This window comes from Brachyhypopomus gauderio, unplaced genomic scaffold (assembly GCF_052324685.1).
Source record: "Brachyhypopomus gauderio isolate BG-103 unplaced genomic scaffold, BGAUD_0.2 sc533, whole genome shotgun sequence".
NCBI classification, from domain to species: domain Eukaryota; kingdom Metazoa; phylum Chordata; class Actinopteri; order Gymnotiformes; family Hypopomidae; genus Brachyhypopomus; species Brachyhypopomus gauderio.
The window spans coordinates 1,600-18,068 of NW_027507354.1; the positions used below are offsets into that span (position 1 = coordinate 1,600).

Genomic DNA, 16,469 nt, shown 5'->3' on the forward strand with positions numbered 1-16,469 from the left:
GTTTCTTACTGTTGTATGAAAATACATTAAAATACCGTGAATTTCTGTAAATACGGTAAAATACTGGCAGCTGTGTTTCCAGCTCTATACTGTAATTTTTACAGCTTCTGTACTGTATTTTAAATTACAGTTTCTTACTGTTGTATAAAATACATTAAAATACCGTGAATTTCAGTAAATACAGTAAAATACTGGCAGCAGGGTTTCCAGCTCTTTACTGTAATTTTACAGTTTCTATACTATATTCTGAATTACAGATTTTTACCATTGTATTAACATACCATGAAATTGACTGTCATTTTAGTGTCTGTATACTGTATTCTGAATAAATAAAAATTTTCCCCATGACAGCTGTCCAATTTAAGTAAGTAATCTGTGAAATTACTTCACTGACATACAAATTAGATTTCTAAAAAATAAACTAAACTGACCAAAAATAAGTCCAGCATAAAAATGTTCAAGTATATTATTTATTAAACAAAATGATAACAATCACAACCTCAGAACAAATTCTGTGAATTCAAACTCAATTCAGTGAATTGTCTGAATAATCTGGCAATCGATCCCGTCTCATTTTCAAACTCAAAAAAAAAAAAAAAACAATGATTAAAGGACTTATTTTTCTGGGAGAGGCCAGTAAAATTAAACTAAAATGTTCCTTTAAAAAATTAAATGTGCTAATAATAAAATAAATTTAAAAACAAAACAAAATTAAATTAAACAGCCCAAAACTGGTAAAATTTCCTCTATCTGCACACACTACTAGTGAATGCATTAGTGCGAGTGTGAAAAATTGCTTGCCTAAATGAAGTCCCACTGAAAGTCCATGAGATTCTTTAGGAGTGTGGAGACACGAGGATTTACTGTGAAAGATTTCTTGTTCACAAGTCTACCGGTCCTCTTTGAGACCACCTTGCCCCGGCTAGTCTTTGAACCCCTCTCTGGATTTATCCCAACAAAGCGCCTGGAGAGACAACAGTATAAAAATAATAATTGGTTGGTGACTTTCAGAGTGATTTGGGAAATGAAGCACGCACAAATACAGATATAAGACACAAAATGTCTTACCTCTGAATGAACTCCAAAGTACAAGATGCCTCCTCCTGGTACTGCAAGTTGAACACGTAGTACATTGCAAACAAAGTTGCAAGCCCAGTCAAGAATGCAGGTAGGATGCCCTCACAAATGACATGACCCTCAAGACTAATCATCCAGCCTTGAATGACCTGGTCTGTTCCTTGCATAAAAAAAACATTGTTTTAACTAACAATGACACATGTTATTAAAGCAAAGCAAAGCATCAGCACTCCTTGTGGATTTAGCCTGCTAAACAGTGAGTATGTGTGTGTGTGTGTTGGAGTGTGAGTTAGGGGTTACACAAAATAGTCAACTAGTTGATTTTACTGCTACTGGTCATGAGAATATGACACTAACAAAAAAGAAAGTCTTGAGAAGCGTGGTGTTTTCAGGGTCATACCTCCGGTTTGCTGAAGGTTAATGCAATCCAGGGCTCATTGGAAAAGGGCATGCCATGCTCTACTTGACTAGTCTGGCTTCATTGTGAATTTTTTAGGTTGGAGTTTAAAAGTCAGTTAGGGTAAGTGAGTGTGTGAGAGTGAGTGAGTGAAGGTGAGAGTTAGTTAAGTGGATGAGTATGCGTGAGACTGAATATGAGTGAGAATGAGTGTGTGTGAGTGCAAGTGAGAGTAAGTTAAGTGAGAGATTGTGACTCTGAGTGAGTCTGACTGTGCAAAAGTTACTTGACGAAGTATTTTGCATTAAAAATATAATTTTTCTCCAATTACTTAATTTGACTAAAGTATTGATAACATTGCTTTGCTGAATAAAAGTAATATGCAAAAGTCATACACAGATATACATACCAAGAAGTATCAGACGAGGACTTGCAGGGAGTGTTAGAGTCCTCTCAACATCTGCTGCAGTGGCACTGGTCTGAAGAAAATGAAAAGATTCATATCCTAAGTATAACACCGAGATTAAACACAAATTCTAACAAAAGAAAACAAAAAGTAAACTCACATCTGCATGAAAAATGAGCCCACTGGTATTCTCTTGAAAGTGTGTCATAAGTAGCTGTACAACACGGATTGGTTCCTCGACATCTTCAGTTTTCGAGAGGACAGCTTTTACATTTGCATCTTTAGATTTTGATTTAAAGTATTCTGTAATCGGTCCTCCACATTCTGCCATGGAAATCTCCAAAGCTCGCAACACATTAATCTCAGTGAGCATCTGAAAATGGCAGAAGATTGACTTCTGATTAAAGAGGTAAGGCCACTGGCTTCTCAAGTCTTGGACTGAAGGTGGTGGTGCTGTATTTAGATGCTGACGCAGAAGACAGAATGTAGTCTCCATTAGATTTTTTACTTCAGATTTCTCTACTCCACCCATTCCCTCCTGACTATAAATCTCCTGTAATCTTTGACGTTTTGCCTCCACTGTTTCCTCTGTTTCTTCAGGCGGGAATTGAGGCTGAAATCTCACACAACCATAAGTGTCAGTCGGCCTCATCTTACCTCCAGTGTTTGATGCTGAGGCTCTATGGCGTATGTTACTCTCACGGTTCAGATTCTCAATACGTGTCTTGACTTGTATAAGCAGTGATGTATAACCTCCAGCCATTACTGAACCATCAGGAAACATGTCTGCAAAACTATTAGGATACTGCCTAATAATGTTTCTACAGACAGTGAGACACTGTGCTCGTGTAGGGCACAACTCAAACTTGCGCATCTCACTTACAAGAATTCTGACCATCTGACGGCGTTCTGGAGGTTTAGGTCTCTTACCAGAGGAAATTGCTGTTTGTATTTCTGGCGGCATTTTCTCCCATGGGACTTGAAATCTTTCAGGCCATGTCTTTGCAATGTGTAATGGTCTGGTATTTGGGCTTCTGCTGTCTGTTTCTGAAGACAGTGATGTGGAGGGTGAGCTTGACTCTTCATATCCATGCGAAAGAAAAGAATCTGAATGCAGTGATGGATTAGAACATGCTGTTGGGCTGGAGAGTGGTGAATGGCTTGATATTACTTCCATATTCAAAGTGAGGGTCTCTGCCTCTGAAAGGCAACAAAATAAATAAAGGTAGAAGTTTAATTTACATTTAATTAAAATTTTCTTTACTACAAATATGTCATTAGATAAACAATAAGCAAAAAGACATAAATTATGTGGTTGTCAATCGTGGTTGAAGTAGTTTTTATAGTATTTAATAGTTAAAAGTATTTTTGCTTGCTTGATCACACCCATTTAAAGTCAAACAGCATGTTAATATGGTAATTAGTTAAATAATTTGTGGTTCAAGCAGAGGAATCTCCAAAATGTGCAAGCCAGTGCATAGATGATAACTGTTTGGTGCTATATTCGGAGCCATTTTCAAAAGGTGGAACTACATAAAACACATTCCCCATCAATATGAAGAACCATTTTGTAATGCAAACAACAATTTAAGCATGAAATGTTCTACATAGAACCATTCATTTTATTACAGAACAATTCAGGAACCATCTTTGTAGTCAGTGTAGTCTAGAACAGAACTGAAAACCACTGATCCACCCTTATGATATATTAAGGTCTACATTACCCAATTTGAAGGCCTCTAGTAGTTTCCTGAGTTGAATTACTGGCAAGACTTCACAAATATCTTCTTGTTGTACATATCGTAGGTCGTCTTTATTTTCTACTCCACAATTCTGAAGTATAGAGATCAGCTGTCCACAAGTTTCTTCAGAAATATTGGGCAAAGCCTTGAGAATGATGGCCTTTATGTCTTCAATCAAGAGGGACATCTTTGTACAAGGACAGAAAGGTATGGTGAAGAATTAGTAATGGCATGCCCCACACCATGTACTCAGGCAAGGGGTAGTAATCTAGCAGATTCTTGTGGTTAACACAGCACATTTTCCCTAATGGTTTAAGACTATAAGCACCCATGTCAGGAAGACGCACAGCCTGACGCTCCTCTGTAATAAAATGTATTTCTAAACCCTCATGAACGAGAATTACTTTAATTTTTCCCACTACAAGGTCTTCTTGTTCACCAATCAAGATGTACATGTTCTTTTTGTATTTTGTGCCCTTCACTGTAACTTCATGTGCTATCTCAGTGTTGAGAGACTCAAAGTTGAGATGCGAAACTGCTTGTCTAATCTCATCATTATAGTCACCTAAAAAAAACTCTGCGCTTTTGACCACAGCAACATCTGCTGGAAAAAAATTTCCAGCATAAAGAAATGCCTGCAACAGCTGATGTCTCTCTGCTAGGGTTCCACAAAGATTTTTAAAGTTGTGCAATTTTCTGGCACATTGCTTAAAATATGTATGTTTGCTCTCAAATCTTAGAGTCCATAGACGTATGAGAGGCCCAAAGTGAATGATCAGCTCAGGATAATGACTAAGGTAATGATGCTTGGGTTTTAGTGGTTGAGTAGGAAAGGCTTGCCTTCGAGAATACAGATATTCCTCCATTAGAACTCCTAAATAGGCTACTTGACCAGTAAAAATAGCTGGTGCACATATGAGCTCAACAATCTCTCTTAGCTGCAAAATCAGCCTCCATATTTCACTCTCACTTGGATTACTGATTTTGTCTCTGATTAAGACTGGCAGCATCCTGAGTAAACACCAGTTTTGTGCAGCATGGCCAGATAGCTTTTCTCCCCCTGCACTAACCTCACTGGGTTTGTTGTTACCATCATTACCCAAGTACTTGAATTGATTTATCCGTTGATTCAGTTCCCTATATGTGAATTGCTTGTCCACTGTTACAAGATAACGAATGTATAATGACAAATCAGAAGATACAACCCCTTCAAAAAGGTCGTGACCAAGACATGGAGGTAACCCTGGCTGACAGACATGAAAATAGCTTAGTTGATTAAACACAGAATCAAATTTGACACCACCACTGGAACTCAAAGCTGCATTATCACTCAGAGACTGGAGGTGGTCTCTATGTAACTGCACTGTTCGCTTAACGCCTTTGAAAAGGGGATCTGCTTGAAAAGTTGCTCTGTCAATGGTACAATACCTACAGAAGTATTCACTCTTACTAAAATTTTCTATGAATCCTCCTATATTATGTGCACCTGGATTGTCCCCAACAATGGAACACAATATTCCCTTGCAAACCTGTCCATCAGGAAAAGCAATGCCACCCATCTCTAGATCTTTAAGACCTTTTATCAAGGGACCCAAGACTTTCTCTTGACCAAAATGCTTGAAATCCTGCTCTCTGCAAAGTAGAACAAGCTGCAGTTGGTCAATGCTTGATCTATGATGTGGTGCAATATCTGCAAGAGTAGCATACACACAAAGTATTTTGTGTTTCTTCTTCCCAGATCCCAGAGGGTTGGCTACTTCTAAGGCATCCTGATATAGGATCAATCCAAATGAATTCTCTGCATGAAACAACACATTTTCTGACAAGTGTTTTCCATCCCAAACATCCTGAAGGATATCTTTAGCTTGGAATGATGTGGACACTTGTTTATGATGTTCCCTAATTGAGTCAATCTGAAATAGAGACTTGATCGTTTCTTTAATTGGAACATACTGTGCAAAACATTCTTTGCCTGCCTTATTCTGCCCCAGACAAATTGGAATTGGTTCAATGTAATTGAAATTATTTTTGAAAACTGTTTTCCTTCTCTGGTTAGTTTTCAGGGTGTGAGAATTGCATCTTCGAAAGAGATCTTCATTTTTTAATACATCAATAACGGCACTTATGTCTGCTTCATGAACCCCAAGTGTAGCCAGCCTCTCTTTCAGTTTGAAAAGTAAATGTGACTGGCTTATATCATGTATTTCTTGCAGATGTTCAACAATTGTTTGCACTGTAAAAAATTCCTGTAAAAAAACAGCTAAATTACAACAGTAAAATGCTGTTTTTTGTAAAATATGTTAATACTGTAAAAAAACAGCTAAATTACAACAGTAAAATGCTGTTTTTTGTAAAATACGGTAATACTGTGAAAAGGAAATAGTTATTTACAGTATTACCGTATGCTAAAAAGAAGTAAATCATTTTACGGTACAGAACAGTATTTTCTCAAAGCCGCCTTCAGCTCCGCCCACATTCAGATGCTGCCGTTGTAAAAAAGCCCTGAGGATTACTCTTCCCGGGTGTATCATTAACAAGGTAAGCTGCCTCAGTCAAACAAAGTGGTGTTTTGTTCTGTGGACTTTCAGATTGATTAACAGATTAGATGTCTAACTCTACACCATTAAGTTTTAGCTAGCATTGAATGTGAGAGCTGTCTGGTTCGCTACAGCTAATATTTATTTAGTAACCTAAATCAACATGTTAGCCTATATGTTAACTTAGTTAGTACAATTTTTTTTTTCATTAATTGCTTAACTATCATTTGAAGCTGCCTTTGTATTTATTCCCCTGTGGTTTATTATTATGAAGGTAATTTTTACCATATTGCGAGAATTTTTATTTGCTCCCTAGTAGCTTGATAGTGCAAGTGCAACCAGAAGGGTTGCTCACTTTGATAAATTGCTTTTGTTTGGCCTTGTGGGAGTCATTAATCATTGAAAGAATTTTTTTTTAATTGCACAAGTAGAACAGGTTGGTCTTAAATGTTAGCCCACATAATTAATTGCTGCTAATAGTGACACAAACTAATATTAATGTAGTAATTATTCATGTCTTCTACTTCTAAAGCATTCTTGGAGTTTTTATTTGGATGCATGACATCCGAATTTTAAAATGATTTGCCAGGTTTGTGGACATGAAGCTAGAACGGTTGTTGCACATGTTCGGCACATGCGAATTCACAGGCATGTAGCCAATATAGCCTTTAAGTGTGGTTTTTCAGATTGTAAAAGAACCTTCCAAAAATTTTCAGCATTTAAAACTCACACATATCGACATAAACGAAACTCTGGAATTACATCTAGGCTATTTGCCATATTAGACTTGACTTGTCATGTTGATTTATGTGATATCAGGTGTGAAAATTTGAAGAGCTTTTTTGCTCATTTGAAAACGCACATTAGGGAGGGAAAAGAAGTGTCTTGTCCATTTCAACAGTGTAACAGAAAGTTTGCAGTTGTGTCTACCTTTACTTCTCACATATCTAGGAAGCACAAAGATCATGGGGAACAAAACCTTGTTAACTCCATTGTAAACCCTGACTGCCCCTTTGTTGCAGAACAGTCTGATATGCAGATAGGTGCTCCTCCTCATTTTGAGGAAAGTACTGAAGAGGTCTGCCCAGAAATCATTGATGAACCTCTGTTCTTGAGATGTCTAGCCCAGTTTTACCTAAAACTTCAGGCCAAATGTCTGCTTCCATCCACCACTATACACACTGTAAAAAATTTACCCGTAATATTACAGTAAAATACTGGCAGCAGGGTTTCCAGCTATTTACTGTAATTTTTACAGCTTCTGTACTGTATTTTAAATTACAGTTTCTTACTGTTGTATGAAAATACATTAAAATACCGTGAATTTCTGTAAATACGGTAAAATACTGGCAGCTGTGTTTCCAGCTCTATACTGTAATTTTTACAGCTTCTGTACTGTATTTTAAATTACAGTTTCTTACTGTTGTATAAAATACATTAAAATACCGTGAATTTCAGTAAATACAGTAAAATACTGGCAGCAGGGTTTCCAGCTCTTTACTGTAATTTTACAGTTTCTATACTATATTCTGAATTACAGATTTTTACCATTGTATTAACATACCATGAAATTGACTGTCATTTTAGTGTCTGTATACTGTATTCTGAATAAATAAAAATTTTCCCCATGACAGCTGTCCAATTTAAGTAAGTAATCTGTGAAATTACTTCACTGACATACAAATTAGATTTCTAAAAAATAAACTAAACTGACCAAAAATAAGTCCAGCATAAAAATGTTCAAGTATATTATTTATTAAACAAAATGATAACAATCACAACCTCAGAACAAATTCTGTGAATTCAAACTCAATTCAGTGAATTGTCTGAATAATCTGGCAATCGATCCCGTCTCATTTTCAAACTCAAAAAAAAAAAAAAAACAATGATTAAAGGACTTATTTTTCTGGGAGAGGCCAGTAAAATTAAACTAAAATGTTCCTTTAAAAAATTAAATGTGCTAATAATAAAATAAATTTAAAAACAAAACAAAATTAAATTAAACAGCCCAAAACTGGTAAAATTTCCTCTATCTGCACACACTACTAGTGAATGCATTAGTGCGAGTGTGAAAAATTGCTTGCCTAAATGAAGTCCCACTGAAAGTCCATGAGATTCTTTAGGAGTGTGGAGACACGAGGATTTACTGTGAAAGATTTCTTGTTCACAAGTCTACCGGTCCTCTTTGAGACCACCTTGCCCCGGCTAGTCTTTGAACCCCTCTCTGGATTTATCCCAACAAAGCGCCTGGAGAGACAACAGTATAAAAATAATAATTGGTTGGTGACTTTCAGAGTGATTTGGGAAATGAAGCACGCACAAATACAGATATAAGACACAAAATGTCTTACCTCTGAATGAACTCCAAAGTACAAGATGCCTCCTCCTGGTACTGCAAGTTGAACACGTAGTACATTGCAAACAAAGTTGCAAGCCCAGTCAAGAATGCAGGTAGGATGCCCTCACAAATGACATGACCCTCAAGACTAATCATCCAGCCTTGAATGACCTGGTCTGTTCCTTGCATAAAAAAAACATTGTTTTAACTAACAATGACACATGTTATTAAAGCAAAGCAAAGCATCAGCACTCCTTGTGGATTTAGCCTGCTAAACAGTGAGTATGTGTGTGTGTGTGTTGGAGTGTGAGTTAGGGGTTACACAAAATAGTCAACTAGTTGATTTTACTGCTACTGGTCATGAGAATATGACACTAACAAAAAAGAAAGTCTTGAGAAGCGTGGTGTTTTCAGGGTCATACCTCCGGTTTGCTGAAGGTTAATGCAATCCAGGGCTCATTGGAAAAGGGCATGCCATGCTCTACTTGACTAGTCTGGCTTCATTGTGAATTTTTTAGGTTGGAGTTTAAAAGTCAGTTAGGGTAAGTGAGTGTGTGAGAGTGAGTGAGTGAAGGTGAGAGTTAGTTAAGTGGATGAGTATGCGTGAGACTGAATATGAGTGAGAATGAGTGTGTGTGAGTGCAAGTGAGAGTAAGTTAAGTGAGAGATTGTGACTCTGAGTGAGTCTGACTGTGCAAAAGTTACTTGACGAAGTATTTTGCATTAAAAATATAATTTTTCTCCAATTACTTAATTTGACTAAAGTATTGATAACATTGCTTTGCTGAATAAAAGTAATATGCAAAAGTCATACACAGATATACATACCAAGAAGTATCAGACGAGGACTTGCAGGGAGTGTTAGAGTCCTCTCAACATCTGCTGCAGTGGCACTGGTCTGAAGAAAATGAAAAGATTCATATCCTAAGTATAACACCGAGATTAAACACAAATTCTAACAAAAGAAAACAAAAAGTAAACTCACATCTGCATGAAAAATGAGCCCACTGGTATTCTCTTGAAAGTGTGTCATAAGTAGCTGTACAACACGGATTGGTTCCTCGACATCTTCAGTTTTCGAGAGGACAGCTTTTACATTTGCATCTTTAGATTTTGATTTAAAGTATTCTGTAATCGGTCCTCCACATTCTGCCATGGAAATCTCCAAAGCTCGCAACACATTAATCTCAGTGAGCATCTGAAAATGGCAGAAGATTGACTTCTGATTAAAGAGGTAAGGCCACTGGCTTCTCAAGTCTTGGACTGAAGGTGGTGGTGCTGTATTTAGATGCTGACGCAGAAGACAGAATGTAGTCTCCATTAGATTTTTTACTTCAGATTTCTCTACTCCACCCATTCCCTCCTGACTATAAATCTCCTGTAATCTTTGACGTTTTGCCTCCACTGTTTCCTCTGTTTCTTCAGGCGGGAATTGAGGCTGAAATCTCACACAACCATAAGTGTCAGTCGGCCTCATCTTACCTCCAGTGTTTGATGCTGAGGCTCTATGGCGTATGTTACTCTCACGGTTCAGATTCTCAATACGTGTCTTGACTTGTATAAGCAGTGATGTATAACCTCCAGCCATTACTGAACCATCAGGAAACATGTCTGCAAAACTATTAGGATACTGCCTAATAATGTTTCTACAGACAGTGAGACACTGTGCTCGTGTAGGGCACAACTCAAACTTGCGCATCTCACTTACAAGAATTCTGACCATCTGACGGCGTTCTGGAGGTTTAGGTCTCTTACCAGAGGAAATTGCTGTTTGTATTTCTGGCGGCATTTTCTCCCATGGGACTTGAAATCTTTCAGGCCATGTCTTTGCAATGTGTAATGGTCTGGTATTTGGGCTTCTGCTGTCTGTTTCTGAAGACAGTGATGTGGAGGGTGAGCTTGACTCTTCATATCCATGCGAAAGAAAAGAATCTGAATGCAGTGATGGATTAGAACATGCTGTTGGGCTGGAGAGTGGTGAATGGCTTGATATTACTTCCATATTCAAAGTGAGGGTCTCTGCCTCTGAAAGGCAACAAAATAAATAAAGGTAGAAGTTTAATTTACATTTAATTAAAATTTTCTTTACTACAAATATGTCATTAGATAAACAATAAGCAAAAAGACATAAATTATGTGGTTGTCAATCGTGGTTGAAGTAGTTTTTATAGTATTTAATAGTTAAAAGTATTTTTGCTTGCTTGATCACACCCATTTAAAGTCAAACAGCATGTTAATATGGTAATTAGTTAAATAATTTGTGGTTCAAGCAGAGGAATCTCCAAAATGTGCAAGCCAGTGCATAGATGATAACTGTTTGGTGCTATATTCGGAGCCATTTTCAAAAGGTGGAACTACATAAAACACATTCCCCATCAATATGAAGAACCATTTTGTAATGCAAACAACAATTTAAGCATGAAATGTTCTACATAGAACCATTCATTTTATTACAGAACAATTCAGGAACCATCTTTGTAGTCAGTGTAGTCTAGAACAGAACTGAAAACCACTGATCCACCCTTATGATATATTAAGGTCTACATTACCCAATTTGAAGGCCTCTAGTAGTTTCCTGAGTTGAATTACTGGCAAGACTTCACAAATATCTTCTTGTTGTACATATCGTAGGTCGTCTTTATTTTCTACTCCACAATTCTGAAGTATAGAGATCAGCTGTCCACAAGTTTCTTCAGAAATATTGGGCAAAGCCTTGAGAATGATGGCCTTTATGTCTTCAATCAAGAGGGACATCTTTGTACAAGGACAGAAAGGTATGGTGAAGAATTAGTAATGGCATGCCCCACACCATGTACTCAGGCAAGGGGTAGTAATCTAGCAGATTCTTGTGGTTAACACAGCACATTTTCCCTAATGGTTTAAGACTATAAGCACCCATGTCAGGAAGACGCACAGCCTGACGCTCCTCTGTAATAAAATGTATTTCTAAACCCTCATGAACGAGAATTACTTTAATTTTTCCCACTACAAGGTCTTCTTGTTCACCAATCAAGATGTACATGTTCTTTTTGTATTTTGTGCCCTTCACTGTAACTTCATGTGCTATCTCAGTGTTGAGAGACTCAAAGTTGAGATGCGAAACTGCTTGTCTAATCTCATCATTATAGTCACCTAAAAAAAACTCTGCGCTTTTGACCACAGCAACATCTGCTGGAAAAAAATTTCCAGCATAAAGAAATGCCTGCAACAGCTGATGTCTCTCTGCTAGGGTTCCACAAAGATTTTTAAAGTTGTGCAATTTTCTGGCACATTGCTTAAAATATGTATGTTTGCTCTCAAATCTTAGAGTCCATAGACGTATGAGAGGCCCAAAGTGAATGATCAGCTCAGGATAATGACTAAGGTAATGATGCTTGGGTTTTAGTGGTTGAGTAGGAAAGGCTTGCCTTCGAGAATACAGATATTCCTCCATTAGAACTCCTAAATAGGCTACTTGACCAGTAAAAATAGCTGGTGCACATATGAGCTCAACAATCTCTCTTAGCTGCAAAATCAGCCTCCATATTTCACTCTCACTTGGATTACTGATTTTGTCTCTGATTAAGACTGGCAGCATCCTGAGTAAACACCAGTTTTGTGCAGCATGGCCAGATAGCTTTTCTCCCCCTGCACTAACCTCACTGGGTTTGTTGTTACCATCATTACCCAAGTACTTGAATTGATTTATCCGTTGATTCAGTTCCCTATATGTGAATTGCTTGTCCACTGTTACAAGATAACGAATGTATAATGACAAATCAGAAGATACAACCCCTTCAAAAAGGTCGTGACCAAGACATGGAGGTAACCCTGGCTGACAGACATGAAAATAGCTTAGTTGATTAAACACAGAATCAAATTTGACACCACCACTGGAACTCAAAGCTGCATTATCACTCAGAGACTGGAGGTGGTCTCTATGTAACTGCACTGTTCGCTTAACGCCTTTGAAAAGGGGATCTGCTTGAAAAGTTGCTCTGTCAATGGTACAATACCTACAGAAGTATTCACTCTTACTAAAATTTTCTATGAATCCTCCTATATTATGTGCACCTGGATTGTCCCCAACAATGGAACACAATATTCCCTTGCAAACCTGTCCATCAGGAAAAGCAATGCCACCCATCTCTAGATCTTTAAGACCTTTTATCAAGGGACCCAAGACTTTCTCTTGACCAAAATGCTTGAAATCCTGCTCTCTGCAAAGTAGAACAAGCTGCAGTTGGTCAATGCTTGATCTATGATGTGGTGCAATATCTGCAAGAGTAGCATACACACAAAGTATTTTGTGTTTCTTCTTCCCAGATCCCAGAGGGTTGGCTACTTCTAAGGCATCCTGATATAGGATCAATCCAAATGAATTCTCTGCATGAAACAACACATTTTCTGACAAGTGTTTTCCATCCCAAACATCCTGAAGGATATCTTTAGCTTGGAATGATGTGGACACTTGTTTATGATGTTCCCTAATTGAGTCAATCTGAAATAGAGACTTGATCGTTTCTTTAATTGGAACATACTGTGCAAAACATTCTTTGCCTGCCTTATTCTGCCCCAGACAAATTGGAATTGGTTCAATGTAATTGAAATTATTTTTGAAAACTGTTTTCCTTCTCTGGTTAGTTTTCAGGGTGTGAGAATTGCATCTTCGAAAGAGATCTTCATTTTTTAATACATCAATAACGGCACTTATGTCTGCTTCATGAACCCCAAGTGTAGCCAGCCTCTCTTTCAGTTTGAAAAGTAAATGTGACTGGCTTATATCATGTATTTCTTGCAGATGTTCAACAATTGTTTGTATAGTGGTGGATGGAAGCAGACATTTGGCCTGAAGTTTTAGGTAAAACTGGGCTAGACATCTCAAGAACAGAGGTTCATCAATGATTTCTGGGCAGACCTCTTCAGTACTTTCCTCAAAATGAGGAGGAGCACCTATCTGCATATCAGACTGTTCTGCAACAAAGGGGCAGTCAGGGTTTACAATGGAGTTAACAAGGTTTTGTTCCCCATGATCTTTGTGCTTCCTAGATATGTGAGAAGTAAAGGTAGACACAACTGCAAACTTTCTGTTACACTGTTGAAATGGACAAGACACTTCTTTTCCCTCCCTAATGTGCGTTTTCAAATGAGCAAAAAAGCTCTTCAAATTTTCACACCTGATATCACATAAATCAACATGACAAGTCAAGTCTAATATGGCAAATAGCCTAGATGTAATTCCAGAGTTTCGTTTATGTCGATATGTGTGAGTTTTAAATGCTGAAAATTTTTGGAAGGTTCTTTTACAATCTGAAAAACCACACTTAAAGGCTATATTGGCTACATGCCTGTGAATTCGCATGTGCCGAACATGTGCAACAACCGTTCTAGCTTCATGTCCACAAACCTGGCAAATCATTTTAAAATTCGGATGTCATGCATCCAAATAAAAACTCCAAGAATGCTTTAGAAGTAGAAGACATGAATAATTACTACATTAATATTAGTTTGTGTCACTATTAGCAGCAATTAATTATGTGGGCTAACATTTAAGACCAACCTGTTCTACTTGTGCAATTAAAAAAAAATTCTTTCAATGATTAATGACTCCCACAAGGCCAAACAAAAGCAATTTATCAAAGTGAGCAACCCTTCTGGTTGCACTTGCACTATCAAGCTACTAGGGAGCAAATAAAAATTCTCGCAATATGGTAAAAATTACCTTCATAATAATAAACCACAGGGGAATAAATACAAAGGCAGCTTCAAATGATAGTTAAGCAATTAATGAAAAAAAAATTGTACTAACTAAGTTAACATATAGGCTAACATGTTGATTTAGGTTACTAAATAAATATTAGCTGTAGCGAACCAGACAGCTCTCACATTCAATGCTAGCTAAAACTTAATGGTGTAGAGTTAGACATCTAATCTGTTAATCAATCTGAAAGTCCACAGAACAAAACACCACTTTGTTTGACTGAGGCAGCTTACCTTGTTAATGATACACCCGGGAAGAGTAATCCTCAGGGCTTTTTTACAACGGCAGCATCTGAATGTGGGCGGAGCTGAAGGCGGCTTTGAGAAAATACTGTTCTGTACCGTAAAATGATTTACTTCTTTTTAGCATACGGTAATACTGTAAATAACTATTTCCTTTTCACAGTATTACCGTATTTTACAAAAAACAGCATTTTACTGTTGTAATTTAGCTGTTTTTTTACAGTATTAACATATTTTACAAAAAACAGCATTTTACTGTTGTAATTTAGCTGTTTTTTTACAGGAATTTTTTACAGTGCAAACAATTGTTGAACATCTGCAAGAAATACATGATATAAGCCAGTCACATTTACTTTTCAAACTGAAAGAGAGGCTGGCTACACTTGGGGTTCATGAAGCAGACATAAGTGCCGTTATTGATGTATTAAAAAATGAAGATCTCTTTCGAAGATGCAATTCTCACACCCTGAAAACTAACCAGAGAAGGAAAACAGTTTTCAAAAATAATTTCAATTACATTGAACCAATTCCAATTTGTCTGGGGCAGAATAAGGCAGGCAAAGAATGTTTTGCACAGTATGTTCCAATTAAAGAAACGATCAAGTCTCTATTTCAGATTGACTCAATTAGGGAACATCATAAACAAGTGTCCACATCATTCCAAGCTAAAGATATCCTTCAGGATGTTTGGGATGGAAAACACTTGTCAGAAAATGTGTTGTTTCATGCAGAGAATTCATTTGGATTGATCCTATATCAGGATGCCTTAGAAGTAGCCAACCCTCTGGGATCTGGGAAGAAGAAACACAAAATACTTTGTGTGTATGCTACTCTTGCAGATATTGCACCACATCATAGATCAAGCATTGACCAACTGCAGCTTGTTCTACTTTGCAGAGAGCAGGATTTCAAGCATTTTGGTCAAGAGAAAGTCTTGGGTCCCTTGATAAAAGGTCTTAAAGATCTAGAGATGGGTGGCATTGCTTTTCCTGATGGACAGGTTTGCAAGGGAATATTGTGTTCCATTGTTGGGGACAATCCAGGTGCACATAATATAGGAGGATTCATAGAAAATTTTAGTAAGAGTGAATACTTCTGTAGGTATTGTACCATTGACAGAGCAACTTTTCAAGCAGATCCCCTTTTCAAAGGCGTTAAGCGAACAGTGCAGTTACATAGAGACCACCTCCAGTCTCTGAGTGATAATGCAGCTTTGAGTTCCAGTGGTGGTGTCAAATTTGATTCTGTGTTTAATCAACTAAGCTATTTTCATGTCTGTCAGCCAGGGTTACCTCCATGTCTTGGTCACGACCTTTTTGAAGGGGTTGTATCTTCTGATTTGTCATTATACATTCGTTATCTTGTAACAGTGGACAAGCAATTCACATATAGGGAACTGAATCAACGGATAAATCAATTCAAGTACTTGGGTAATGATGGTAACAACAAACCCAGTGAGGTTAGTGCAGGGGGAGAAAAGCTATCTGGCCATGCTGCACAAAACTGGTGTTTACTCAGGATGCTGCCAGTCTTAATCAGAGACAAAATCAGTAATCCAAGTGAGAGTGAAATATGGAGGCTGATTTTGCAGCTAAGAGAGATTGTTGAGCTCATATGTGCACCAGCTATTTTTACTGGTCAAGTAGCCTATTTAGGAGTTCTAATGGAGGAATATCTGTATTCTCGAAGGCAAGCCTTTCCTACTCAACCACTAAAACCCAAGCATCATTACCTTAGTCATTATCCTGAGCTGATCATTCACTTTGGGCCTCTCATACGTCTATGGACTCTAAGATTTGAGAGCAAACATACATATTTTAAGCAATGTGCCAGAAAATTGCACAACTTTAAAAATCTTTGTGGAACCCTAGCAGAGAGACATCAGCTGTTGCAGGCATTTCTTTATGCTGGAAATTTTTTTCCAGCAGATGTTGCTGTGGTCAAAAGCGCAGAGTTTTTTTTAGGTGACTATAATGATGAGATTAGACAA

At 37.5% G+C, this 16,469-nt stretch overlaps 1 protein-coding gene across 6 annotated transcripts; it reads right to left on the reverse strand.

Annotated features, from left to right (window-relative positions):
- Window positions 1-456: 456 nt before the first annotated feature.
- On the reverse strand, window positions 457-14,130 carry LOC143506829 (uncharacterized). 6 transcript variants are annotated; one of them, XM_076996440.1, is made up of 7 exons: window positions 11,047-11,184; window positions 10,253-10,522; window positions 3,605-3,809; window positions 2,041-3,080; window positions 1,884-1,953; window positions 1,069-1,231; window positions 457-964 (listed from the first exon to the last, which is right to left on the reverse strand). In XM_076996440.1, exons 2-7 carry the CDS (start codon window positions 10,412-10,414, stop codon window positions 802-804), a joined length of 1,803 nt encoding a protein of 600 aa, XP_076852555.1. In that variant the 5' UTR covers window positions 10,415-10,522; window positions 11,047-11,184; the 3' UTR covers window positions 457-801. The 6 variants fall into 6 exon arrangements, with proteins under 6 accessions (XP_076852555.1, XP_076852554.1, XP_076852558.1 ...); XM_076996439.1 differs by having other exon boundaries at window positions 1,069-1,237; XM_076996443.1 differs by lacking the exons at window positions 10,253-10,522; window positions 11,047-11,184 and adding an exon at window positions 8,244-8,380 and having other exon boundaries at window positions 1,069-1,237.
- Window positions 14,131-16,469: the final 2,339 nt, after the last annotated feature.

Coding starts and splice junctions, on each gene's coding strand:
- LOC143506829 (XM_076996439.1), bottom strand. CDS start 10,414: ATGGATATGAAGAGTCAAGCTCACCCTCCACATCACTGTCTTCAGAAA. Junction 1,954..2,040: donor GGCTCATTTTTCATGCAGAT/GTGAGTTTACTT, acceptor CATTTTCTTCAG/ACCAGTGCCACTGCAGCAGA. Junction 965..1,068: donor ACTTTGGAGTTCATTCAGAG/GTAAGACATTTT, acceptor TTGTCTCTCCAG/GCGCTTTGTTGGGATAAATC.